This window comes from Ixodes scapularis, unplaced genomic scaffold, assembly GCF_016920785.2.
Source record: "Ixodes scapularis isolate PalLabHiFi unplaced genomic scaffold, ASM1692078v2 PGA_scaffold7__128_contigs__length_106722199, whole genome shotgun sequence".
NCBI lineage: Eukaryota > Metazoa > Arthropoda > Arachnida > Ixodida > Ixodidae > Ixodes > Ixodes scapularis.
Genome location: NW_024609882.1, coordinates 37,512,716 through 37,539,182, shown reverse-complemented (window position 1 = coordinate 37,539,182; position 26,467 = coordinate 37,512,716). Strand labels below are relative to the sequence as shown.

Genomic DNA, 26,467 nt, shown 5'->3' with positions numbered 1-26,467 from the left:
GTTTCAGTCCCGCTGTTGTAACCTATACATGACACCAATACGTTCAACGTCTGTGAGGTGCCTTACACCTTGCATTGCATGGCTTAGACCCATTGGGCGAACAAACAATCACTACGTCTCGGCGACAGAACAAAAATAGTTTTTTTGGGACGCTTAAACGTATTGTTTCTCCCGCTTGTTTCAGGTCTTCAGTCTGGAGTAAAATTGAAAAATTTAGAGAGCGGGGAAGAAGGGGGGGGGGGGGGGGGGGGCTATTGGGCATCGCTATAGAGTCAGTACATAGGTTTCCAGAACACTGAAACTCCCAAGCTTTGTTTCGGTACGACGCCGCGGCACTGAAATTCATCTATATATGTTCACCACCTTGGGGTCTCGCATAGTATACACTGTATAGTTTGGAGCATAACTGTATACTTCTGCGCCGTTGGCATTCTCAACAGCTCAGATAAGTGTGTGGCATTGTGGATAACCTCCTTAATACACCATTTACATAATTTACATTGCAGCTTATTCATTCACCAGTATTATCCTAATCAGATCATCATCGTCATAGCTAATAAATGTTCCTATAACTCGCTTGTCTATACTTAGTTTCAGCTTAAGTCCAGACGCAGCCGACCCTACAAGGTAATGGCACCGATCAAGCATCGCTAAAAGCGCTGGCCACTGGGCCTTTTCTGCTTATGATTGGTTCAGCGATGATAGATCATGTACAGAAACATGACGAACACCAGGATAGTCCGCGTGTGACGTTGTCCGATTGCTCCCATCAGCTCGTAGCATATAGCCGAATCCGCGCTCAAAACGACGCCCATGCGGCGCCGATGCTGCGCCGAGTTGTCGGTTTAGCAGCGATGCATCGGCGCTCTATCACCCACTGTGTAATTGCACCCGAAAAATGATATGAACCCCAGCGCCGATTCGGCGCTATATGTGCGAACCGGCCTTGAAAGTCGCAGACGATAAGGTACGCGGCGCGTGCGCTGCACGCGGAGTTGTGCCTCACCGCTTCTTGTTGCGTATGATCTTGAGTGCCACGTGCTGGTTGGTCTTGTGATCCAACGCCCTGATGACTTGACCGAAGGAACCCTTGCCGATCACCTCGAGGATCTCGTACCGGTACGCGATGTGGTCGTGGAGGACCTGCCAAGACACGTGATGGAACGGTTCAGGGCACAATAGACCTATTGCTAATGTACCCAAGCATCAAGGATAATTCTGGGAATGTAGGCCGACGCGCAGCATGTGCTTGCCTTCCCAGTATAAAAGATTCGAAGTAAATGACCAAAAATAAGGAGTTGACGAACGCACGTGCAAGATGCCGTATGTTTGAGGCTTTTGCTTTAGAACAGTTACTAGTACAGACGCTAGCACGTGCGGCGCGTAGACGTATATACATTCCCGGTATTCCCTTTTGTTCCTTGGGTAATTTAGCAATAGGTCTATTGACAGTCATACAGGCACATCCTGTGGTGTGGCGTGTGTGACTGTGTGTACGTGTGTGTGTGTGTGTGTGTGTGCGTGTGTGTGTGTGTGTGTGTGTGTGTGCGTGTGCATGTGTGTGCGTGTGTTTGTGAGCGTGCGTACCTTGATGTAGGAGCCGTTCTCGTCGTCGTACCCGCCGTTCTGGCCGGCCACTTCGTCGGCATCGATTTTGCTCGCCTCCAGGCCGAGGTACCAAACCTCGCGGTACTGAAGAACTTCGCTCCTCTCAAAGCCGTTCAGACGGGCACCGTAGTACTTGAGAACCTCTGAGGGGCACGGGACAACGAAGGGATGTCAGTCATTCCGCGCCTTGAGGGACACGTACACAGGGTGTGCTTATTTACACAGTTCCGTCTACCGCTTTGTTGTTACGACATGTCTGAAGCGTGCCGAAGGGGAAAGTTCCCATGAATCATTTGACACCACCAGGTAGCTAGTACGGCCCAGAAAAGCTTATACGTTCAATCGCAATGACATCTAATTAAATGTCGGACTGGAGTCACGCATTATAGAGCGGTGCTTCCCAAACTCTGCTACCCTGCGACCGATCAAGAATACAAAACATTCTGTCCAAGCCTGTGAAAAGACTCCTCTGCCTCCGTGCAACGTCATCGCACTCGAATGGCGTCAACTCAGCAATTGGGCTCGACGCCAAGCGTCCTTGGACCCAATAATTGGACACGAGGCCCAGCTGACAGCGCTCGCGTCCAATCAGTGTCTGCGTTCCATCTCCCTGTGATGACGTCAAAAATGCTACTGCACGCCTTCTTTGATTGTTTTAGGTGTCTGTCGAGTTCCAGACGCACCGGCAGGCGACAGGGGTAGCCTCCTGCCATAGGGATCCGTTGGAGGTCCGCTTCCGTTGCTCGTCGCAGAGGCAGGCGTCGTGGCAGGGCTGTGGCCGTTGCCCTGCGGTGAGGGAGCGCCCAGTCGCCTCCGGGCTTCGGACGTCGCCAGGGACCCCGTGGTCAGGGACTCTACTGTCCTCAGGTCAGACACGCTGCGATGCCCGCTGGTGCCGTTCACGGCGCAGCTCAGGCTTCGACAGATTCCGCTATAACGGGGTAAAAAGTGCGCAAGCGGAGTACGTACAGTTACACTGCACACGTTTACACGTGCGTGAGTCAGGTACAGAGCCAATAAGCGACAAAATACTGTAAAGTTCCCAACGAACGCCCCCCCGCCCCTCAACCCCGTAAAAGATAGCCCACTGCATACAAAATAAGTCTGATCTCATGCTTAATATGTAAGTATTTAGATCCTATCTGGCTCCATATATGACAGGATATGTACGAGATCCTGGCCACCAGATCTGATCTGACGTTAGATCTGATAGAATATGAATTCTATCTGACTCCATATACCAATATGAGAGTTTTCTGATCCGATCGGATGCCATCGGGTCTGAATACAACTAAAATCCCAACCAGCCGGATTCTCAAGATCTGACGGATATGGATCCGATTTGGCACCAGATCTGATGGTACTCTGATTCGATCGGATCCCATCACATCTGGCTGCGTATCTGATTGGATCCGGATACGTCTCAGATCCGCCCCGGCCGGATCATCGAAGGGACACTGCGGCGAGTGTAGGGGGGTCTAGAGGCGCGCTTACTTTGCGACGGCGAGCACGGGGGGCAGCGTGGGTTCCGCGCCGCACGACGACGGTTGCTGCGACGCCGGCGCAGTGGCGGACGCCCCGGTGACGGCAGCGGCCGGCGACAGCGCGGCCGGGTGGGGAAACAGGGTGCGGGCGCCAGAGCCCAGCTTGGCCGGCAGCATGCTCACGCGCTGCACGGCGATGCTCGGCAGCGACGTGGACTTGTCCCACAGGGCGCCCACCGTGGTGCTGCTGCTGCCGCCACCACCGCTGCAGCCTGCAATAAACCGTGAGAAAAACAAAACAAAAACATACTTTGAGGTTGGGTACAAGCAAGGGTCTGGTACATTACGTTAGTTCGGGATGAATGCACATCTTCTATGGAAACAATCAAATTTTAATGGCTGCTATAATTCCGGCTCTGTTACATCTTCAGAAATATTAGGTTGCTTGTAGCAAATATTTAAGATACAAAAAATGTCCACAAGACGCGCAATGAAAGATAGTATACGGTGGGTCGAGGAATAATGTTCCTGGGCTTCTAAGTAGTATTAAAGGTGCCTGAGAAAAATTTTTGAGATCGCCTAAATATGGCGGTAAGTCACTGTGCTGGCTCTAAGTATTCTAGAAATCCATAAATCATGACGATACGTCACCGATCTTCCTACAAAAAAAAAAAAAAAAAAAAAGTCAAAGATCGCAACACACCGAGATCATCTCCAGCGATGGGAGGACCATGCATGTACCGAAACCAGGACCAAGCGAAGGATCCTCGCGTTTACAACCGGTGGAACCGGGGAGTGATCTCTCGAATCCGCGCGGCTCGTAGCCCATACAGCCCGGACTACGATTCAACCCAGCGAACGGCGCGCTCGAGAGCTGACAACCGACGATACCACTCGAATAAAAAAAAAGAAAAAAAAAAAGTGCGTTTTTTTTGTTTTTTTTTTTTACGTTTATTGCGGTATTATGTTCCCTCTCCGCGAAAAACTTAATGTGTTTCGACTACTCTTATTTTCTTTTATTTTCTACAAAAGAATATCCATTTTGTAATACCATCCGTTTGCAATCTCAACGAAATGTCGCGTTTTCATTGGTCACATATCGTCCTGGCTACCGGAACAATGCTCCTACAATCGCCTGAGACGGCCTCGGTGTGTTCGAATCCTTGATTGCTTTTTTAATAAGAAAATCGGCCGCGCATCCTTGTGATTTATGGATTTCTAGGATGCCTAGAGCCCGCAGATGAGTTATCGCCATATTTAGGCGATCTCAAAAAACTCCTCAGGGCACCTTTCATTGGTAGCGTACTAATGCTATATGTATAATTATTCCGGAGAAAATAAGAATGCCTGCAGTTTTTCGGGTGGTATAAGTTTTTCACAACGTATTGGGGCTGAGAGACGAATATCCAAGAACTTTGGAAATGCGCATCGTGTCAATGCATGCGTACGTCTCAGGTGCAATACATTCGTGGCGTCCTTTTCAGCGTAACCTGGAAAACGGCAGAAACCTACGGCCCTAGTGAGCCAATAAGAACGCCGGTCGAGTGACTTCACAGCGTCCCATAAGAGTTCCCTCTGACGGTGCGTTATGACGAGGCTTGCTACGACTCTCTTATTGGTTAACATGGCATCCAGCCTCCACTGTTTTCCGAGTTGCGTCGTCGCAGCGTTTTCGCCATATGGGAAATTGCATCGTCGTCATCGCATAGAGCGGCTCCACAGGTTACAGGTACAAGCCACTTGCATTTCTACGGTGCGTCTGCTGTCCCGGCTTGACTGAAGACTGCACTGTCAAGGACGAGCCAGTAGAGCGGAAACTCCCATCCGGTGTTCATATTCTTTCGTACTCAAGAAAGTACAGGCACAGAAGGGAGACAAGAATAGCACTTTTACTGCTTGCGCTCGTTTCTTCCTTCTTGCGTTTTTTGTTTTTTTTTTCGTTTTTTGAGGTTTAAGTGTCCATTAAACAACTGACCTCCTTTCTGGTCTATAGCTGCTGTTTTTGCCTATTCAAATGCAACTGGGGTATGATCTTTCGTGCCGTACTCATAAACCTGCTTTGATTCTAAGCCTCGTTTTATACTGTACGACGCATAAAAAAGGCAACGTATCGCCCGGAGCAGAACTTCCCATTTTGATCCCATGAGCTGTGACATAAAAAAATAGCGTTAAACGTTGAAAAACAATTAATTTTAAATCCCCCGCGATTCTTGGTGTGCTACATAAGGTATAGATCTATTACAGTACGCGAATGAGTCATCATGGAAAGCTAATGGGTCATCAGTATTAGCTAGTCATTAGCGCTTCGTGAGCTAGATGACTCTCAGATTTGCCAACAAGTGAATTTTGAAACGCGTTTCGACGAACCCACGTGAACGCGAGTAAAAACTAGTCTCGTAAACATGATGCGTCCTACGCACCACCGATTCTTTTTTTTGTTTCGAAGTTAGAAGGGTGGTATACCTGGTCCTCCGGAGCTGCCGGTGAAGGCACCAGGACCGACGCTGCATCCTCCGCCGCTGGCCCGGGACAGGCGTTGGGAGATGGCTGCGGACAGTGCCGGCCTCGTGGCTGGCTGGCTCAGGTGCTGATGGGACGCCTGGTGACGGGACGGCTGGAGGTGCAGCTGGGAGGCCAGGGCGCATCCCAGCCGGGTGCCCAGGTCACTCATGGTGTTAGGACTCTGCAGAAAGAACCAAAGGAGATTACTACCGTACTGGAAAAAAATGCCTGATCGTTTCGTGCAGTTAATGAAAGGGGCAAGGTGTGCCATAGTGGGAATGGTGAAAACTTCAAGAAAAACTGGAGCATGAGAAAGGTACATAGGACAAGGACAAATGCGAAGATCTAGAGCACGGTAAAGGTCTGGAAGTTTCAGCCCCGTGCACCCCGTCGTTCTCATGAAAATCACTTCACTTTAGTAACCAGTCTTGGACAACGAACGTCGTGGAAGCCCTTAAAAAGGTTCAGCCATTTGTGTTGGGTGGGATCGACTGTCTTACGGCCACTTATGACTGCTTACGACGAGATGGTTGCTATGGAAACTGAGGTCCGCGTAACTAGGAGTCATAACGCTGTCGGCCCCACTCAGAAGCAGATGTCTGAACCAGCCTTGGGAATAGCAGGTGGCGTTTTCCTAGCAGTCTCAGATTGTTCGGGTCTGAGCAAGTCTCTTTGGGAACCATCGGCTGATACTAGGAGACTTTCAGGAGGTTTTTTTCCGAGTTCTTCCTTTCGTGCTTGGGCTACCCTATAATATTATTTATCTAGTTAGTTGTACTACGAAACCCAGATGAGTGGATGTCTAATTATTCAATGCCGGGATGCTCGAAGACAAAACCGTTCCTAGTATTTCTGACGGACCAGCGAGCCTTTTATCGGTTCCCCGAGACACTGGGTTGTTCATCAGAAAACTGTTTTTTTAGAAAGCGTGCTCCTACCGGTAATACGCAAGATCTGAATGATCCGCTATTGCAGAAAAGGTGCCGTGTAATTGAGAGTTCGGTTGCATGTCAAAAGATCCCCAAGTTCTCTGAATCGATTCTCAGACGTTCACTGGGGCGTGTCAAATAATTCGTTTTGTTATTCACATAACCCCCAAAGTTACTTTTAAAGGCCGACGACCAGACCCGAGATTCTGCAAGGCAGAAGACCCTCCTCCCCATGGGGGAGGAGGAAAGAGGCAACGGTGGACAGAGTAGAAGGGGGAGAGGGGGAAGCAAGGGAAAAGTGGAAAGCGCGAACTGGTCGTCGGTCTTTAAGGTGCTTATTTTATTTCTTCAGAGTGATACAACTGTTAGCTACCAGATACTTCTGATGATATGCGAGAAAAAAAATTAATGGGCAGTCTCAATTTCCTGTTGTCTTTTTTTTTTACGCAAGATGAATGGCACTTAGAAAAAAAGTTTAATGACGAAAGGCTTTAAGAACGAATAACTTGTCCGTAATACAAGTTTCTGATTATGTGCGTGAGTTGATGAAGTAAATCTCCTACTAATTAGCTAATGGGTTCGCTGTAATCGATTTGTTTTATATTAAACTTTGAACGACCTAAAAAACGGATAGAATAGATTGAGGGAAAAAAAGAGTATTTAAACCTTCTATTTTCGCCTCCTTTCTCACAACCTAAATAGACTAACCAAGAACTAACATTCCGGTGGGACAAAAAAAAATCAAATAAATATATCTGCTTATTTAAAAAAGAAATTTAAACGTGACCTGGCTGGGAAGTTAGCGTAATTAGCGGGTCACGGAACCAAAAATGCACGATAAATCTCACTCGGCACACTTCATGCTGATGCAGCGCTGAACGACCACACGCGCCGACGTCGTGAGCCAAGAATAACCTACGAACATCCCCCACAAAGAACAAAACAAAAAAATCCGAAACAAGCTAAAGCAAAGACAATCACAACGCTGCGAGAACGTGGCGTGTATATACACATCAGAATCCTTGCAGATAGGGGGGCCGTTTGCCGCACGGCTCCATAACTCACGGTCAATGTCTGGGGGGAAAGTAATAAAAACGAATCTCGTTGACGATAAGCGATACAGAGAGAGTGAAGGCCAACATTTAGAGGTCCTCAACGAGTAGCAGCTTTTTTTTTTTTTCTTTTCTTTTTTGGTATAGGCGGAAAGAACCTAAAGAAAGATGGCCGATACGCGTGTTTGTTATCGTTACGTTGATCAGTGTCGTTCGTTACTTGTCGGATCGAGGTGCACCGAATATTTTGAGCGACGTGAGGGAACGAGATTGAAGCGCACATCAAACAAAGGAAGAGTGAAAGGATGCGTTTGTGTCTGCGGGGTCGGTGACCGCATAAAGTGAGCATTATTATATATACACTGGCTGGCCAGTTGGTTGAGTAGATCGCTTGGCAGAAAATAAAACCGTTAAAAGCATACGAAGTGGGCACTTTTGCGACACAAAAATACTTTTATTGTACCGTGCCTCCTGTACTCCGTTTCACATTAAAACCGACCGCGCAGTCGACGCAGCGATTCGATGGAGCCAGTCAATCAGCGCCAAAAGTGCGTCATCATGGCGCTCGTTATTTTTTTTTTCTTCTGGGTTTGCTATCACAAGCTGAACCAATCACGCCTTCAACGTGCGTGATTGGTCTAGTCGGCGAAAGTAAACGCACAGAGACGCTTCCGTAGCCGGTGGAGGGCAGAGGGATCTACTTCAGTGGCGCTCTTTGCCTGCTTAGTTTCGGTTTCAAGCTGTGTACAAGGGTCAGATTTCTCGCCCCATAACGCTGACTACAATTTTTTTAATAAAACAAATTTACGGTAAAGCAACACAGTAGTGAAGTCAAGTGTCAATTTTAAAACAAAAGATGTGCAGATAATTTTTTTTTTGTTAGTGAGCTAATTAATCCATTTTACTCCTTTGACTCATGGTAATAAAACCCGAGACTTAGGAACACAGAACGGGACGAACACAACACAACGTCTCTTTGAGACGTTGTGTTATGTTCGTCCCGTTCTGTGTTCCTGAGTGTCGGTTTTTTTTTTACTATGAATCATCACCAGCTCGCTTGTTTTTTAAGTATTATTGCAGTTACTCCTTTGCAGTGGTCGGCAGGGTAACCAACTTGGCCCCAGGGTTAAAGAAACGTCAACGCAAGTTCCCCGTTTTTTTATTTTTTTTATTTATGGATCGACTACAAAACGCCCACTCAACGAATAATGGTGCAACTTAAAGAGGCTTGGACAGAATTATTTCTACACTCACTGGTAAAATGCATCCACGCGTGTTCATTACAACTATGATCACTACAAAGTTTACCTTTTAAATACACCCACCCCTGAATGACTTTGCACTGCAAGAATTACTTGAGAAGAAAAAAAAAAGTCACATAGTTAATTTATTTTCTCAGCTTCAACATTCATTTACCCAAAATAAATATATATCTCTTTAGTTATCTGAAACGACTCGAAATGACCCCTAGACATAACTCTCAAAATATGAAGATTAAAAACTGCGTAACTAAGATTTAAAAAAAAAAAAAAAAAAAAAACATTCAGAAAGATTGAATTTGGAGTTTCCGAGCGAGTCAATGACGTAGATTGCGAACTGGTGCAACCTCGCTGTTTCTTGCTCTCCCAGAACGGAAGTGTGGCAACTTGTGCTAAAGATCACTTTTATTCCTTCCTAGGTGAAAAGTTTAGGCGTAGTCCAAAGGAGATGTTGAAGTTTGTAAAATCTAAAGGCAAAGAAGATTGTACTATCCCTCCTATTTTAGCTGAACAAGGTTATGTCGTTAATGACATCGACAAAGCGAACTGTTTTAATGATTACTTTCAGTCAGTTTTTGCAGTTACTACAAGAAACATACTTTCAGAACCAGCTCCTTGTAATTTTGAGGCTATGTCAGATATCACTGTATCGTATGATGGAGTTGTGAAACTTCTTTCTGAACTAAAAACAGTCTCTTCAACTGGGCCACATCATATACCTTGTTCGGTTTTGAAATCTTGTGTACCCATTATTGCCAAGTTCCTGGTTGTCTTGTTTAATTTATCCCTGTCGTCAAAGAAACTGCCTCACGAATGGAAATTCGCGAATGTCGTTCCCGTGCATAAGAGTGGTCCCCGTTCCTTGGTTTCCAACTATAGACCCATTTCACTAACCAGCGTGTGTTGCAAGACTCATGAACATATATAATTAACTCTAACATATTTCATCACTTGCAAGCAAATAATTTTTTTGTCCAGTTTTAACATGGCTTTAGGGCAGGCTTCTCTTGCGTCACTCAGTTAGTCGAATATTCGTATGATGTGTTTTCTTCTTTTGATTCTGGGAAGCAGCTTGATTGTATACTGTAAGACTTTAGTAAGGCTTTTGATACCGGGCCACACTCGTTATTGCTTTTAAAACTCTCATCTTTAGCTTTACCTGTTTCTGTCCTTGGTTGGTAGCAGACTATCTTACCGGTCGCTCCCAAAAAGTAGTCATTAAAGGCTCAGAATCTTACTTTGTTTCTCTAACGTCGGGTGTTCCCCAAGGATCCGCGCTTGGTCCGCTTCTGTTTTTAACCTATATAAATGATATAGGCTTCGGAAGTGGAACTACCTCCAAAATAAGATTATATGGAGATGACTGTGTGTTATACAGGGATATAAATAACCAGGACGACGCTGCCGCTTTAGAAACTGATCTTGATCAAATACTCACATGGTGCAACAAATTGGAAATGAAACTGAATTTTGCAAAGTGTAATTGTATCCGCTTCAGCAGAAAGCGTCTAAACATAGAGACTAATTACTATCTAGATGCAAATCAGATTACCTTGGCGAAGGATGTGAAGTATATGGGTGTTATTTTTTCATCTAACCTAACGTGGAGTAGTCATGTTGAATTTATAACGATGAAAGCAGGACGGGTACTTAACTTTACGAAGAGAAACTTTAAACACGCACCTCGTGACGTCAAAGAAACACTATACATTTCTAACATACGTTCCCTCTTAGAATATGCGGCTGTAGTATGGGATTCCGACACTAAAACCTTAATTAATAAAATTGAGGCCATCCAAAATCACTCTGTCCGGTTTTGTTACTAACCCTTCCCATTTTCATACCAGTGTAACTGCATTAAAGAAAATCATTGTCATGGGAGTCGCTCGAACTTCGCCGGAGGTTCTCAAGGTACTCTTTTCTGAATAAAGTGGTTCGTGAACGTACCGGCATTGATAAGAACATCTACCTAAAACCGCCTACTTTTACTTCCCAGAGATTAGACCACTCGAAGAAAATACGGGAAATATCATGCCGCACATCTGTTTTTCAATCTTCATTTTTCCCACGAACAATAAATCAGTGGAATAGGCTCCCCGAAGCTGTAGTTTCGGCTTCGGATGAAACATTTGATTGTCTTTTAAGTCGTTACTTACACGAGAATGATCCATGACTAATGTATTGTTTTGCATTGTGCTGATGTTAGCAGCTTACAGTAGATGCGTGCATGTTGTGTTCAAATATTTTTTTTGTGTGTGTGATTGCGCATTGTATTACTTGGTAGCAGATGTCACCATGCATCGATATTTTTTGCATCTCCATTTGTGTATTTGTTGTGTTAACATGTAAGTTACCCCCCTACAGTAATGCCCCCAGGGCGAAATGTAGGTAACGAATAAAAATAAATAAAAATACGATAACGTGTACGCTTCCTCTCCGTCTCATTAGAGAGTTTTAGAAGATCGTTCCGATGCCCCCCGATACCTGTTAGGGATGCATGCGCAAAGGCGGCGGCGGAGTATCGGCTGTCGTTATCGCTGTCATCGGAACGATCTACTAAAACTCTCCATCGTCGTGCAGTCCACGGCTTCCTCTTCGCCCTCGCCGGGAATGATCCTTGCGGGTTTCGATCGCCGTAAGGCCATTTAGTCGCGAAAGTGACGAAGATAATAACAAAGTTCTTTCGTGATAAATATTCGCAACTCTCACGACCTACAGGGGGCGCTCTGGTGCCTATCAAAATGGCTGTCATCTGGATGATCGTCGTAGAACTATGGTGCCTGGAACGCGTCTCCGACTGGTGTGTTTACCGGGTTCAAAAAAGTGGTCCCTCGATTTCCGCCTGATGACGTCATAAAAGTGTCATGTTGTCGCCTGTTGCGACCCTGGCGGCGCCCCAACAGTTGTGGTATAAGCGGCAGACGCCTGTTATGCTGCAGGTCGCTTTCCACTGTGACAGTTCACGGAAGCTGGAGCAGCCGGAAGTTGGGACGCCTAAAGGGACGCCGTGACGAAAGCGACACTCGCGTTCGCTCGTGCTTTTCGCCAGCATTTCTACGGCCAACCGCCAGGATCGCGACAGGCAACAGCATGACACTCGCGTCATTTGTTGCCACATTGGGACCACTTTTGATGTATGGGCGGGATAGGACGCTAAACACACCAGTCGAAGACGCGATCCAGGCACCATAGTAGAACAGCAGTACGAGGCTGGGTCCGCGACGCGTAAGTAATTCTAGTGTTGCTATATACGAGCAGTATTAGAGCCTTACATTATTTTTTCACAACAGGAAGGTGTAGGCAAGCACCTTTATTCTAAAGCCTATCATCCAGGAGCTAGGGAGAACGATTCTGACACTGCGGTACCACCATCGCTGAAAGTTGCGAATAACTCTACACCTGTAGCCTTCTTTCCTATACTCTTCAATGTCCGTGCGTTCTCCGTCTATTCTTTTAGCCTTCTTCTCCCTTCACGGAGCGAATAATGTCAGCTTATCGGCTTATCGAAGCTGCAACCCAATGTAACCAATTAGGCAGAGCTAAAAGTGCATCGTCACGGCACTTAAGCGCCGTTCACGCACTTGCAACCAAGTAGGACCGAGAGAGACAAGACCGGTCTTTAAGCCTCTTGCGACGTCTTAGGACCGGATACGCTGCTGCGGAGCATGTCCTCCGCCGTCGCAAGAGGCTTAAAACCAGTCTTGTCCATCATAAATTACAGCGCGACTGGGACAAGGACAGACAGAGGAGATAACGCAGGACAAGCGCTGAACTAGCAACTGATTCTTACCCAACTCGCCCAATTCTCCATTCTATCAGTCTTGTCTCTCTCCGTCCTACTCGGTTGCAAGTGCGCGAATGGAGCTTTATAGTCTTTGTGAGTTCGCTATCATTGACTAAACTGATAACACACAGCATATGCGCGTAATTCTGCGGTTCTTTATTTTTTTTTTTTTGCATGATTGGCTTTGTTGGTGGTAGCAAACAGAAAGGCCAGGAGCGCCATGACGATGCACTTTTGACGCTGCTTAATTAGCTCTGTCGAATCGTAGCCTTGGGGCCCTAAACTCGTGAAACACAAAGCTTGAGCCGAAAATTCTCGGAACGCACCAATTGGACGTCGGTGAAAAAAACGCCAAGTCATCATCGTGATAGGCCAATCGGTGCGCTCCGTCAACTTCGCCTCCAACTTTGTGTTTGACGAGTTTAGAGGTCTTGGTTGTGGTCGCGTAGACCAACTTTGACGTTGGTCTTTGACGTCACGCCACTGTGGTGGCGCTGCTGTTGACACTGCGCATGCGCAGATGCTTCTCCTCGGGAGAATCTGGTTTCTGCGCACGCGCAATGCCCACACCCGGTGTGGGCAAACGCGGGCTTGTTTGTAAACAGTGTGCTCGTCGACACTCTCTCCATTTTTTTTTTATTAGCACGATTGTGTTTTTACTACTAAACCCAACTTGGCCAGGCACTCAATAATATAGTCCGAAGTGCGAAAGCACCCGGCCAGCACGGAAAAGATCCGTTCGACGAAGGGACCATAGATTTACCTGCCACTCAGCCATAGTCGAGACGTCGAAAGTCGCCGGCGCGGTGTTGCCTCTGCCACTTAGGCCCGCTTCAGACGGGGCAACTTTTCCAGCAATTTTGAGCTTGCTGGCGGGTTCTTCCCTAGCTTTCCCTAGATCGACACGAATTGCTGAGATCGGGTCCGGCTCGAAACGGACGAGCAACTCTAGCAACTTGGAGGCGTTTGAAGCGGCAGCAGCCAATCAGGGACGCGATATTTTCACGTGACACCCCTGTGGTGGTGATGATGACAGCTAAAGACTTGGTTCTCGTTTGAAATTGATCGTGTCTGGAAATAAACCTTTTCAGATAGATGAGTCAGTATTCTCCAACGCCATTCAAAGATATAAAAACACGTTTTTAGCGCGTAGCTGTGCGTTTAAATAGTGCAAGGAGAATAAAATTTCATGATGATGATGGCAAGTCGTAGCAATTCGGTTCCTGCGTGTGAAGGCGGGCGGCCCGTGTTGCTGTTGCTGCGACGTCAAGTTGCTGGGTAAAATTGCCCGTCTGAAGCGAGCCTTACGGGTTCTTCTTTTTGATGTTCAGAAAGTAGCGGCAGCGCGGTGCATCGCGAGAAAAAAAAAAGTTTCACAATTATCAATATTAAATGTTTGAGGAACGTCACTTGCCAATCCTCTAAATTTCTTCGCCATGAACTTCATCGCGAAGGCGAAAGTGGTAAAGGGGTATTTTTAAAAGTCGCGTTGGCACGCCTAAAAATCTTTTTGCGCGTTCTTTTTTTTTTTTTTTTGCGCCCCTTTGAAGGTTTGTCCAGTCTTCTCCTTTTATTATCGACGCTACAAGTTGATGGGACCAATGAGACAGCGTAGAAAGCGCACAATCACGCTGTTCGTCATGTCTCTGTACGTTGAATTCAGTTACAGCGCCGGCTGTGACAATTCAAGCTGCAACGGAGCATAGTCCTTGTCCTTACGCTTAATGTGTATTTCATTACACGCAGCCGACTCTCCAGTCAGCTGATTTTGACTTGTAAAATGTCTGGGACAAAAAAAAAATAAATAATGCAGTTCTTCGTGGTCCTCTAAGCGACCAAATGATTTATCCATTTCCCCTCCTTGCGCACGTTCTTTCCCCACCCACTCTTTAAAAAAATGTAAAAAATAAATGAATTTCAACGTTAGGCGCACGCCACCTCCGGGGTTAACGGAGGAATAAACGTCAATATTGAACGCCTTCGCTAGACAGTTTTACTGCGTCGTGCTGTCAGGGGGGGGGGAGAGAAACTAAAACTGTGGTTTCGTAACGATAGAAAAAAAAAGAAAAAAAAAAGAAGGGCATAAAAGCGACGACACAAAGTAGCATATGGAGCCAGAGAACGTTTACTCGGAGCTCATCTCATCGAGTGCGTGTATGGGGCAAGAGGCCATAAATCGGTCCGTCGCCCGGCGCTAACAACGTCACCTGTTGCACAAGTCGTCGTCGGGCGACAGCGCGCGTTGTCCCCTGCTCAGCCAGCTCGCATGCCTGCCCTATTCTAGGGCAACGCCGTTCCGCGTGGTGTGACATCACGCGATGCTGCTCGCTGACCGCCATAGCTGTGTCACTGCCGGCCACATGTAGCTGCGTGATGGTAAGGCGCGTGCTGATAACGAGCGTTCGCCAGCTGACGGGCAAGCTCGTGCTGATGACGAAGGGTGAATACTTTCTCAATAGGTGAGCGGCAGGGGCGTAGCAGGGGGAGGGGGGGAGGTCAGCCCCCCCCCCCCCCCCCCCCCTGAAATCCAGCCGACTATTTAATATACACATGCATTTTAACCCCCCTCTCCTTTTCCGCACCCCAAGTCATGAACATCCCAGCCACCTCAGCCGCCCCCCACCCCGAAAAAAATTCCTGGCACTCGTGAGCGGTGTTTGAACACTTCCGGTTTCTTAGGAAATTTTGTTTCACGGTTGACAAACGACGACAATGAGCTTCAAACCTATGCAAACATAATTCTAAACCTCCAGACTAGTTTTCAGAACCATGCCTAGACCGGCTCGCAGATCATCGTCATCGCTTGTCAAGAGTTAAAGAAAATTTCTCGAGGAACCGGAAGTTCCCAAACGCCGCTCACCTATTCCGTTTCAACTTACGATGGACCGCAACGGACGCAGCGAGTCGTAGAGGTCAGTCCGACGACGTGAAGTTACCACGTGACTGCGCATCCTGCGCGTCGCGGTGCCTTTACCCTAAGGTCACGTGACTTGCACGGCATTCGCGATTGGTCAAACGCTAACAGTGACATCTCTATCTGTATTCATTTTGCTTTCATCGTCGAAAGATAAGAACGTCAGACTGTCGATTTTGACGGCGTTGGTTTAAGGATCCGATGACTCCGAGCTCCCATCTTGTTTTTTTACTCACACCGTCGAACTTGTAGTTCGCAAATGATTATACGAGGCTTGCGCTGGCGTCGCATCGGCGGCCATTGTGGTGACCACCGGCACGGGGTGATGACGTCAGGTGCGAGCCATGCATAAGTAAACAGGATTACAACTCGTGACGTCATGGCGAGGCGAATCCTGGTTGTGACGGTACGAACGGAAACCATAAGGGGGCGCCAGGGAAGCATCTCCGCGCCGCGTGGAGCGACATCACACGATGCTGCTCGCTACAAAAAAGAATTGCGAGCTCTGTTCACTAGGATATTTATGGTTATTATTCAAACGAAATAAAGCTAATAGTACAAATTAACACACACACACTTGTAAACAGTAGAAAATAGGCGATGTGCGATTACTGGAGTATCTTATGACGTAAGATAGTCGAATAAGGTGAGGTTCAAACCAATCAGTAAACTACAGACATCACATAAAAGTTCAGATGAAAACACAGTGTAGTAACTGCCTCCATAATTCTTTTTCTTCGCCGTGAGAGAGACAAACCAAGCACAGTTCCCGAAAAACTGCACGCGTCGTCTACTACGAAGTATATAATGTAGCCCAATTTCACCTCGTCCGGTACCTTTAAAACAATTCAAAACTTAAAAAAGAAAAGAAGAGCCCATAAATGGCGGTGCATTACCGGGTCCCAAAAAGTAATGGCCCCGAGTTATTTATGGTCCACACGCGACGAAATCTATAATGCACGTCTTCGTCGGCGGAGCGCTGGCCGGCACCTTCAAATAAATATTTAAGGGACCGGCGCAAAGAAAGTTCGCAAAATCATCGTCTGTGATACTCAGACGGGCCCCACGGGAGAGAAGTCACTATCGAGTCAGCCTCAGGAAATCAAACAGGCACAAAAGCGACCGCACTTTCGCCGCTGGCACAACGGTGAACGCCTCCCCCCCCCCCCCCCCTCCCTCTCTCCCTCCTTCCTCCCGCCTTCTTTGTCTTCTTTCTAAATCGGGACGCAAATTTCTGTGCTCCGTTTTAGCCTAGAATGAGCTACAGCATACGCAATGCAGAGAGCAAGTTCGTCAGCTTCTTTTGCAAGGGCTGTGGTCACGTCAAAACGCCGAACTCCGATCGGCCTCAATTAAAGGATAGTGGGTAGACTTCAAGACAGCTTGCTTCGAGGTCTACCGACTATCCTTCGATCAGAACCAACCAGAGCTCGGCTTTCTGACGTTACCACAACACCTGCGAAAGAAGCAGACGAATTTGCGTCGCTGCGTCCAAACTAAAAGAGGCACGTGGCACGTTCTCGGCGCTGGATTGGCTGAAACGGTTCGTAGCGTCCGCTGTTTTCCTGTCTCGTGGGCGAAGCGGAGTCTCGGCGAACGGCAAGGCCGTATACGGAGCCAGTCCCGCGAGCCGAGGCTTCGTCAAACGTTGGCTCGGTCGTAAACGAGCTCACGTCTCGCGGACGGTCGGGACAGGTGACGACCGGTGAAAAGGACACCGCGGATGATGAAGGTGCGATAACAGGCGCACACGTTCAAACAAAAGAAAAAAACAAAACAAAACAAAGGTGAGAGATACAACGGAAGAAGAAAGGATTGCGCGAAGTGTAAGTTAAAAAAAAAAAATAAGCTGGGAACGCAAGAATGACCACGCGACCCCAAGTATGGCCGCCATTTTGGTGTTTTTTTTTTCTTTTTAAACCTTTCTTCTCCCTTTTATAAGCACTTATCTTGTTTTCTATTTAAGCCGCAGTTGCACTGCTTATACATCATGCAACGGACGCGCGTGTCCCTTGTGGACATGATGGCAGAATTCTCTGGAGACTTACGCCTCAAGCATATGTTCGAAGCATATGTTTGCTTCATACGAACGTGTGCTTCGAACGTTTCTGCAGGCGGTTTTTGTTCGACCATTGTGACGGGTTCGTCGTAAAAGGAAGAGCCTCAGAGTCAGCGTGTGCAGGCTGTCCCTTTTGTACGATGTATCACCCGCGCGAACCCGGCCATGGGCAGCGTAGTAGTAATTTTGGCGCTCGTACTGACCGAACGCAATGTCGCGTTCATGGCTCCAAGCTCGGAGTCGCGTGTTCTGGTTGACAGAAGGGTTCGAGATTTCGGGAGTTGATACGCTTGAGAACACGGTGTAGTACTTTGTTGAAGTCGTTCCGTGAATTCTACTCCCTAATTTTTATCCTTTTTTTTTTCTTTTCTTGTTTTTTTTTTTTTTTTTTTTTGCTAACAAATGTTTGATGAACGTACATGGATAAATAATACGTTTTAATTTCGATTAGCTATATATTAACCCTTCGAGACAAGTAATCAAAGATGCGAATTCTATCTATAAAAATATTAATTCCATACTACCTATAACTGCGTGGAATTCTAATATTTCTACACTGTGCACGATTCAAAATAGCAGAAATCCTAATTACAACGTAACACTAAGTAAAGAAAGAACCATGGTTTATTGTTGAGTACATTAATGTAGAAAACATGGGACGTGTAATTTGGCCACATCGATATCTGTCATTCACTAATAGGCAAGATGAAAGGGGCATGTGAGAAATACTGCATTCAAAACGGAGAGGCTTGTATGTAAATAAAAAGCGAAAAAAAAAAGTCTTGACTTTCTAAATTCATATTTGATAATAATGGTGAATTGGACGACGAGACGAGTAGTGGAAAGACTTGAGTTCGCAGAACTGGTGGTACCTGGCCATATATTTTCTGTAAAATTCAATAGTAAAATGAAAAAAATAAAAGTCAGAACAGCTCACACTCACCCCACTCGTTCATTTATCTTGCTCACCTTTGTAAAAGACCAAACAAAGCAAAACACAAACTCTTAAAGGGGCCATGAAACAATTTTTCAAGTTTTTCCTTCCTAGCTTTTTCCTCAACTCACAAATTGAGCAGCGTACCAAACAGTTTAATTAGAGGGAAAGGAGGAACTCCCCTTTTATTCGAACCCTCGTTCGTGTATGCGGGCACCGCCATTCTCTTCCTAGAAGATTAACCCCGTCGCTAGAAATTCGGCCAAAAGTTGCTTTCCCCATCCCGTTCACCCCTAAGCTGACAGTGCTGTGGAAGCTACGTGCTCGTTTATCCCGACCGAGGTGCCCGCAATATGACGGAGGCTTATCGCGGAGAAGGCGCCGTGTAACTGAGCTTTCGGTTGCACGTCAAAAGATCCCCAGGTGGTCGAAATTAATCCTCAGTCCTCCGCTGGGGCGTGCCAGATGCCCGTCGTAGGTTTGGCACGTAAAACCCCCAAATTTGACTTTTTACGTGCTCGTTGGGCTAGCCACACTTTTGCATTGTGCCAGGTGATCACGCTCCCTCGCGCATAATCACGCGGAGAAAATGGGGTTAGGTGAGGAAAGGGAGGCGGCTGATTGGTCTGGCAAGCGCGTAGCTTCCACTGCACTGTCAACTTAGGGGTGAAGGGAATTAGTGAGGTCCGGTGTCGCGTGACATGTGCTTGGTCAGGGTGACGCGCTTTGGGTACCGGGGATGTATCACAGTGAAAAAACAGAGCTTTCGAAGGGAAGGAGGTACGAAATAGTCCGCTGGGTTTTCAAAGTTTTGTACCGAATATCAGGCTTCTGACTTTCTGCCTTCTTTCTTTGGGCCCACTAAACGCTATGCTATTAGTAAAATCCCAAACTAAATTCATTCATCCCGGCCCAAAATTTATTTCACCACACATGCAACCGAGTAGGACCGACTGAGACAAGGCCGGTTTTAGCCTCTTGCGATGGCTTAGGACCAGCTCCGCAGCAGCGCATCTTGTCTTACGCCGTCGCAAGAGGTTTAAAAACCGGTCTTGTCTCACTTGGTCGTACTTGGTTCCAAGTGTGATGAAACAAATTTTGGGCTGGAATAAATGAATCTCGGTCGGACTCAACGCAAGTGTGTGAGTCACTCTTTAGTCAGTCCTACTCGGTTGCAAGTGTGTGAATGGGCCTTTAGAAGGCTATGACCTCAAGACGAACAACGTCTTTCATATGAACTGCACAACCCTTCCTCACACAAACAAAAACAACAAAAAAAAACAGATACATACTTACACAAAAGAAACCTTCTGAAAAATTACTTCAAGATCACGACACCAGTACAATTGGTCGGAGGGTAGGTCTCTCACGTAATCGCGATGTCAAGAGGGCACCGCAGTACGCATTGCGGTAACTACCAGACAAGTGTAGATAGATTGTTCAACGAGACGCCCTTCCTTTCCTTCTGTATAGTTTTTGTTATTTTCATTATTTTAGCACTAATGCATGTTTACGTCATCCGAAGCCACGTCCGGAACAACGTCCTTGGCTGTCACTCGACGGCAAACGCCAAGGTCTTTGCGGCGAGACGACGGAAGGCACTCCAAAGGTTGCCTTTCTGGCACCTACTGCCGCAAATATCCGGACAGCTTTGTGGCCCTGTAAGGAATATAAATTATGTTGTATGTTTGTTTATAGACAGCGGGAATATATAGTCAGCCCCAGTCGGTGTCCGCTGTCTCCGCCGAGTATAATTTAGCCAGTGCGGTACTATTGCTGGCTTGGGAGAGTACTGACACCTGACCGCACGCCCGGTGGCTCTACTTGAACACATGCATCCGTATTCACCGGGCGCGACTACATAGCACCGTTTTAAGGTTAGTAGCACGACTAAGTAGTCGCGAGCTAAACGAGGAATCCGCAACATAACGTGCGATTATATTCTGCGGTATTCACGAGCGCAAAGCGAGCGGGTAACTATCTAGTCAAAGCTAAGAAGCGGAAGTGACCTTATCGTATAAAAACTAAACTTTAAATGTTTATCAGGAAAAAAAAAAAACTCACAATTACAGACATATTGTCCGAGACAGAGTTTTACAAAGAAAATTTTGAAAACAACGCCAGGGAGAAACACAGAAGCCGCATTGCCAGCGACATAAACAAATATGGAAGCGCCCGTAAATGCCATTTCTTTCTCGTCGTCCAGCGCCCTGCTGAGATCTATTGAGCGGCATTTATGACCGCTGAACATGGCTATTTAAACTTATTTGCTTCTCCAATTCTTCCTAGATGTGTCCCCCAGCGTTCCGAGACAGTAAGTGCTTCGTTAGTGCTGGCGGTCAGCGGTGATACGAGTCGGCCATGACGCTGAGCCGCTAGTCACCCGCTAAACACCGGCTAAACTAGCCCTACTCCATGACTAAGATCTGTTAGTCGACTTCTTAGTCGCGCGGGGCGACTAGGCCCTAAACACGACCGGTGAATACCAAGCGCTAACGTAGCGGCGACTATCGCTCGCCACGTGATAATTTTATCGATGACGTCACTAGTCGGTGGTTAAACAGGCGCTACTCGCGCCTGGTGAATACGGGTGATGGCGTGCAAGTCGGTGAGATCCCTGATCGCCGCTACTGGCAAGCGCCGCGCTTCACCTCGGCGCTGGCCAATCGCGGCGGCAAGTCGCCAAGTGTAGCAACTAATACCCTAGTCAAACTTAACTGCGGCTAAGGGCACCTTAAACAGCAGTTACGCTTAAGCAGGGATAGGAGTTACTGCCCACTACACTCTAGTTAGCCGGGTACCCTTAAACACAGTTAAATCTAAACTAAGTCACACTTAACTGCTGTTAAGGGTGCCCGTGAAACTAGGATATTAGAGGCCGAGATCGAAACAGGCAGGAGTGAGGATTGAGCCTGCAGGATCCCGGGCTTTTACATCTCGAGTTTTCGTTCCACATGCTCGGAGCGCTTTGTTCACGCGCCAGATTACAGCGTCCATAGCTGACCTTCTCCCGCCTTATCGGGATACCAAGCCACTGAAGCGGGCGTTGACGAACATCTACGATGGCAAATGCTGGGGAGAAGGACACGGTCGAATCTAAAATGGCAATAGCCTGTCCATGCTGTGGTAAGGATGACGCGTAATGATCAAAGTAGGAGGAAACACAAACTGAAGGTCGCTTATGGCGGCGCCCATGCACAGCTGCTCCAAAGCGTACACAATACACCCGGCCACCAATCCCCCCCCCCCCCCCACCCCAGATTAACACACACACACATGAGAGATGTGCGCGACCTAAAGCGTCGCTGTGGTCGGCTTCCCACGGGTGGTCATACGCTCAATATGACATCGGTAATGGGACTAGTTCTGAAGACTGGTTGACTCAATCGCAAACTGCGTTCACAGGAAGAAAAAAAAAACGTTGGAAGCGATTAAAACTTTAAAAAAAACCGCGACTCGTGGATTGCGTCACGAAGCTACCCTTGCATCGCATGCAACGCTGTGTAACGGCGAACAATTGTCCCGGTGACCTTTTCGTCAGGGTCGTTTCGGTTCCTGCGAACGCAACCGACGCAAATGTGTGAACCAGCCTTAATTTGTTTTGGCAAAAATTAGCTGTATGTCAGGCTGTCCACTTTTACGGCGTTGCCTATAAGCCATTGTGCTTTTCACGCACTCCATCCAACTTGTCGTTCGCAATGGATGATAAGTAGCCAGGGTCGCAACTGTTGACGTCACGGCGAGGCAAGTACTGGTCGTGACATCACGGATAGAAGCCATTAGAGGGCGCCACCGAATGAATTTCGCTGCTAGCGGTACGCGCTAAGTACGGTGCACGGTTGTACACGCGTCGGCAGGGTCCGCCATCGGCTAAGTACGCTACTCTAAAACGTTTTATAACTACGCAATCATTCAACTTGCTACGTCTAACCGCTTCAGTGGCGTAGCAACCGAGAGTGCCGGGGGGCCCTGGCCCCGGGTACCAGGCGTCCCAGAACACGTAGGAAGGGACCACCTGTGGCAGCAGCACCCCCCCCCCCCCCCCACACGCTTCTGGTCAAGAGATCCAACGAGTCAAAAGATCCAACGAGTCAAAAGGTCCAATAATGGATCTTATGACTCGTTGGATCTTTTGACTCGCCAGACACGAGTCAGAAGATCCAATGCGGGTCAAGAGGTCCAACGAGCCAAAAGATCCAACGAGTCAAAAGGTCCACGGCGAGTCAAGAGGTCCAACGAGTCAAAAGATCCAACGAGTCAGAAGGTCCAATAATGGATCGTTTTACGCGTTGGATCTCTTGACTCGGCAGACATGAGTCAAAAGATCCATTGCGGGTCAAAAGCTCCAATTACTCGAGAACTGCCGCTTCATATTGCGAAGGAGTCACGGCAAGCCCCTCACCGCTTTTTCCCTAGTCGCGGGGAGGCGTTGCACAGTAGGAATCAGTCCAGTAGGCCTTGTGCCAAACGCACAGGGGCTCAGTATAATGCTCAGCACCCTCTAGAAAATGTCAGCGGGTGCCTAAGCCCCTGTTGCCCCCCCCCCGCCCCCCCCCCTCCTCCGATTCCGAGTCAAGAGGTCCAACGCGTCAAGAGGTCCAACGAGTCAAGAGGTCCAATATTGGACCTCTTGACGCGTTGGGCCTCCTGACGCGTTGGACCTCTTGACTCGCCGTGGATCTCTTGACTCGTTGGACCTCTTGACGCGTTGGACCTCTTGACCCATATTGGATCTCTTGACTCGTGCCTCGATGTGTCAAGAGGTCCAACGCGTCAAGAGGTCCAATATTGGATAGCTTGACTCGTTGCATCTTTTGGTGTGAAATATGTACAGGCAAGGGGTGTGAAATAAGTACAGGCAAAAAAGAGAAAAAAACAATAACAACTATGAGGGCACCTAAGCTTTCTCTTACGATGTGAGAATGCGCGAGCACTACCTTTTCCCGAGTTGTGTTGCCGCAACGGATAGCGCACTAGTTAAAACGCGAAAAAACCTCTGGTCACGTGACCACAGACTTTTCTTTTTGTTGGTTTTGTCACGTGACCAGATAGGTCACGTGACCAAAGATATCACGTAACCAGAGTTTTTTTTTTTTTTTTTTATCATTATGTTGGATTGGTGTTGGAGAAGTCACGGATTTTGACGACGGCTTTTTCGCTGACTGAGCCAGGTAATGCTCACGCATTAAAAAAGCAGACAACAGAGATGCTAACAATAAAGGTGGAGAAGAAAAATGTTGGAAAAAGAGCAAAAAGTTGAGCTCTGAGGACTTCCACTTGGCAGGGGGGATCTCACGAACACGGCTTTGATAAATTGTTTCTAGCCGGTGATGTTATCAGTGTTTGTGCGTATGACCCGTGATTTGCTTGGTTTCTGAAGCGACAGATACGCGCGCGCTGGGCTGTGGGGATTCCATGCTAGGCACTTGATTTGTAAACACCGGAAATCATTGTTGTTATAAACTGTCAAGCTTATAACAACATTCGTTTGTTGGGGACCTGTGTGCCTTCTCTCTTCTACCCCTGACCACAAAGTCGTAAATCTGCATCTCCCGTGTTGCTCTCCCCCGCGAATATCAAACACGTAAACGGAAAGCCTTTGACGATTTGAGAAGCCTTTCCGACGCGAACAGTTCTGCAATCAACTTCAGTCTTTATAATGTAATTTTCTAAAGATTACTGAGCAACCACCATCTTACAATTCCAACCGACTAACACATCGCGTAATTTTAACTAAAAATAAATTATATCGACAGACAACGGTTCGGTAATTCGTGTCAAGAATGCTTAATCATGAAACTTTCAGTTTCATGATTTATTTTACATCACTCTCAAGAATAAGGAGCAGTAAAGGAGTTACATATCACTAGCATAAGTATTTGTGGCTGCTCCGTGCTTTTGAGTAAGCCAACGGCCTAAATTAACCCGCTATAGCTTGCACCAGTCATAACGTTTCAAGGACACAAGGCTCGCATTCATTTGCCACACTCTATTGGACGCTAAGTGGCATAATCTGGGCTCGTTTACCCTCCAATGTTATTTGAGCTTCTTCCCATGTTATGTTATTTACCTCTTTGGTGATTCGGTGAACTCAGTGAATAAAAACTAAAGCATAAAATAGTAGTGCATCATATTTTTCAAGAGAACATACGAGAACCCGGGACTGGACAAAGTTGCCGAAGGAAGTATTTTCGATTACAAATACTGAGTTACATGAAAGGGAAGGGTAAACGCGAGATGGGGCTGAGGTGGATTTGTATTTTATATCTTGGGAATTTGAGAGACACTTCCGTAGAAATGGCATAAATGAATCCTAGAACAGAGAGACTGGAACACAAATATTAAGTTCTACAAGTCCAAAATATGACGCCAGGCGCTATCCATTATTTAACACTCAAATACATATACATTGTCGCAAATAGTATCTGTCTACTTGTCTCCAATGGCTATGTAGTACTTGTATTCTCCAAAATAATTAAAATAGGTCAAACAGTCAGTAATTGTAACAAGCAGTCCCCCCATTAATAGCAATATCATTATAAAGAGAGAAGATAAAAGTAGGGCTCGATGGACCTCTTGACGCGTTGAAGCTCTTCACGCCTTGGACCTCTTGACTCGATGGACCTCTTGACGCGTTGGACCTCTTGACACAAATTGGACCTTTTGACTCGTTGGACCTCTTGACGCGTTGGACCTCTTGACTCGAATTGGACCTTTTGACTCGTTGGACCTCTTGACTCGCCTGTCACGTGGCTATTGGACCTCTTGACTCGTTGGACCTTTTGACTCGTTGGACCTCTTGACCATAAGCGCCCTCCTCCCTGGTTCCTGGGTCCTTGACGCACTAGATCCTTTGAACATCAAAATCATTTCACGACCCCTTTAAAGGGGTCATGAAACGTTATCGGGTTGGAACGTTCATGGCTTTGCCGGTTTGTACTGGTCCCAGCCTGGCATAAGTATAATCGCACAGACCGCCACTGATTCAGAAACTTCTCTGTCGCGGTGAAATTGTGAAGTCGCGAAGATAAAAGGGGACTATTTCTTTCAGTCTTGCCTTTGCAAGGCTGAATGACGTAATTGGGAATCAAAATCACCCGACTGACGACAGTCGAGCGCGGCTCATGCATAGATTTGACACGAGCTACGTGAGCACTCGCCTTCAGCTTGTAACAGGCAATGCCTCGGCGGACACTCGGGTAGTGGCTCGTGTACAAGCACTGCGGTGATGAGAATAGCCGAGCTCTAACAATGTCTGAGCTGAGCACACGTTCTCTACTTTGTCAAACCCAGCACGTGGGTAAGATTAACGTTAAAGGTATAGGATAGGCGCCGAGCCACGTGGCCGCTTTTTCTGGCTCCGAGTTGAGGGGATGAACGATGCTCATATTTCTCAAATTTATTTGGCGACTGTGCTTAGAAAGAAAAACCAATGCAAGTTTATTCAGTGATCAACGTTAGGGAGCGATTCTAACTAGTATTTAGCACAAATAGTAAAATCGTTTCAAGGCTCCTTTAGGATGCGCCTTAGATGGCCACTTCGAAAAGAGGAACTCCCGATAATTCACCGGTTCTTTCCGTGCAGGTAAGATATCGAACTTGGCCAATGGGAAGGCAAATGACGAAAAATAATTCAAAATAGTAATTTAAAATATATATATATTTTTAAAGGCGGGTTGATATTATGGTGAACTTTTCCTTTTTAATAAACTTTTAGGTTCGAGAAATGATATAACAAAATTTAAATTAGCGTTTGATAAGCGGTCGCTGTAATGGATCATGGGATGCAAGGCTCAAAATATGTCGCGAAAATGTGGAAAGTACAATGGGTTTTTTTCTCGGCTTTATTACGTGCGAACAAAATAATTAAGTTTGCACGAGCAAAATCCACTAGGTGCCGTACATTAAAAGGATAAGTAATATAAAACTTGCGTGATTATGA

The 26,467-nt window shown here is 46.9% G+C and overlaps 1 protein-coding gene across 1 annotated transcript in view; it reads right to left on the bottom strand.

Moving 5' to 3' along the window:
• LOC120842830 (dual specificity tyrosine-phosphorylation-regulated kinase 4) overlaps positions 1-5,865 on the bottom strand; it is a 34,883-nt gene extending 29,018 nt beyond the window's left edge. The window contains exons 1-5 of the mRNA XM_040214015.3: positions 5,556-5,865; positions 3,103-3,364; positions 2,292-2,539; positions 1,588-1,751; positions 1,007-1,143 (exon numbers count right to left, since the gene is read on the bottom strand). Of these exons, the coding sequence (XP_040069949.3) occupies positions 1,007-1,143; positions 1,588-1,751; positions 2,292-2,539; positions 3,103-3,364; positions 5,556-5,865 (1,121 nt within the window). The remainder of the gene's footprint in view (positions 1-1,006; positions 1,144-1,587; positions 1,752-2,291; positions 2,540-3,102; positions 3,365-5,555) is intronic.
• Positions 5,866-26,467: the final 20,602 nt, after the last annotated feature.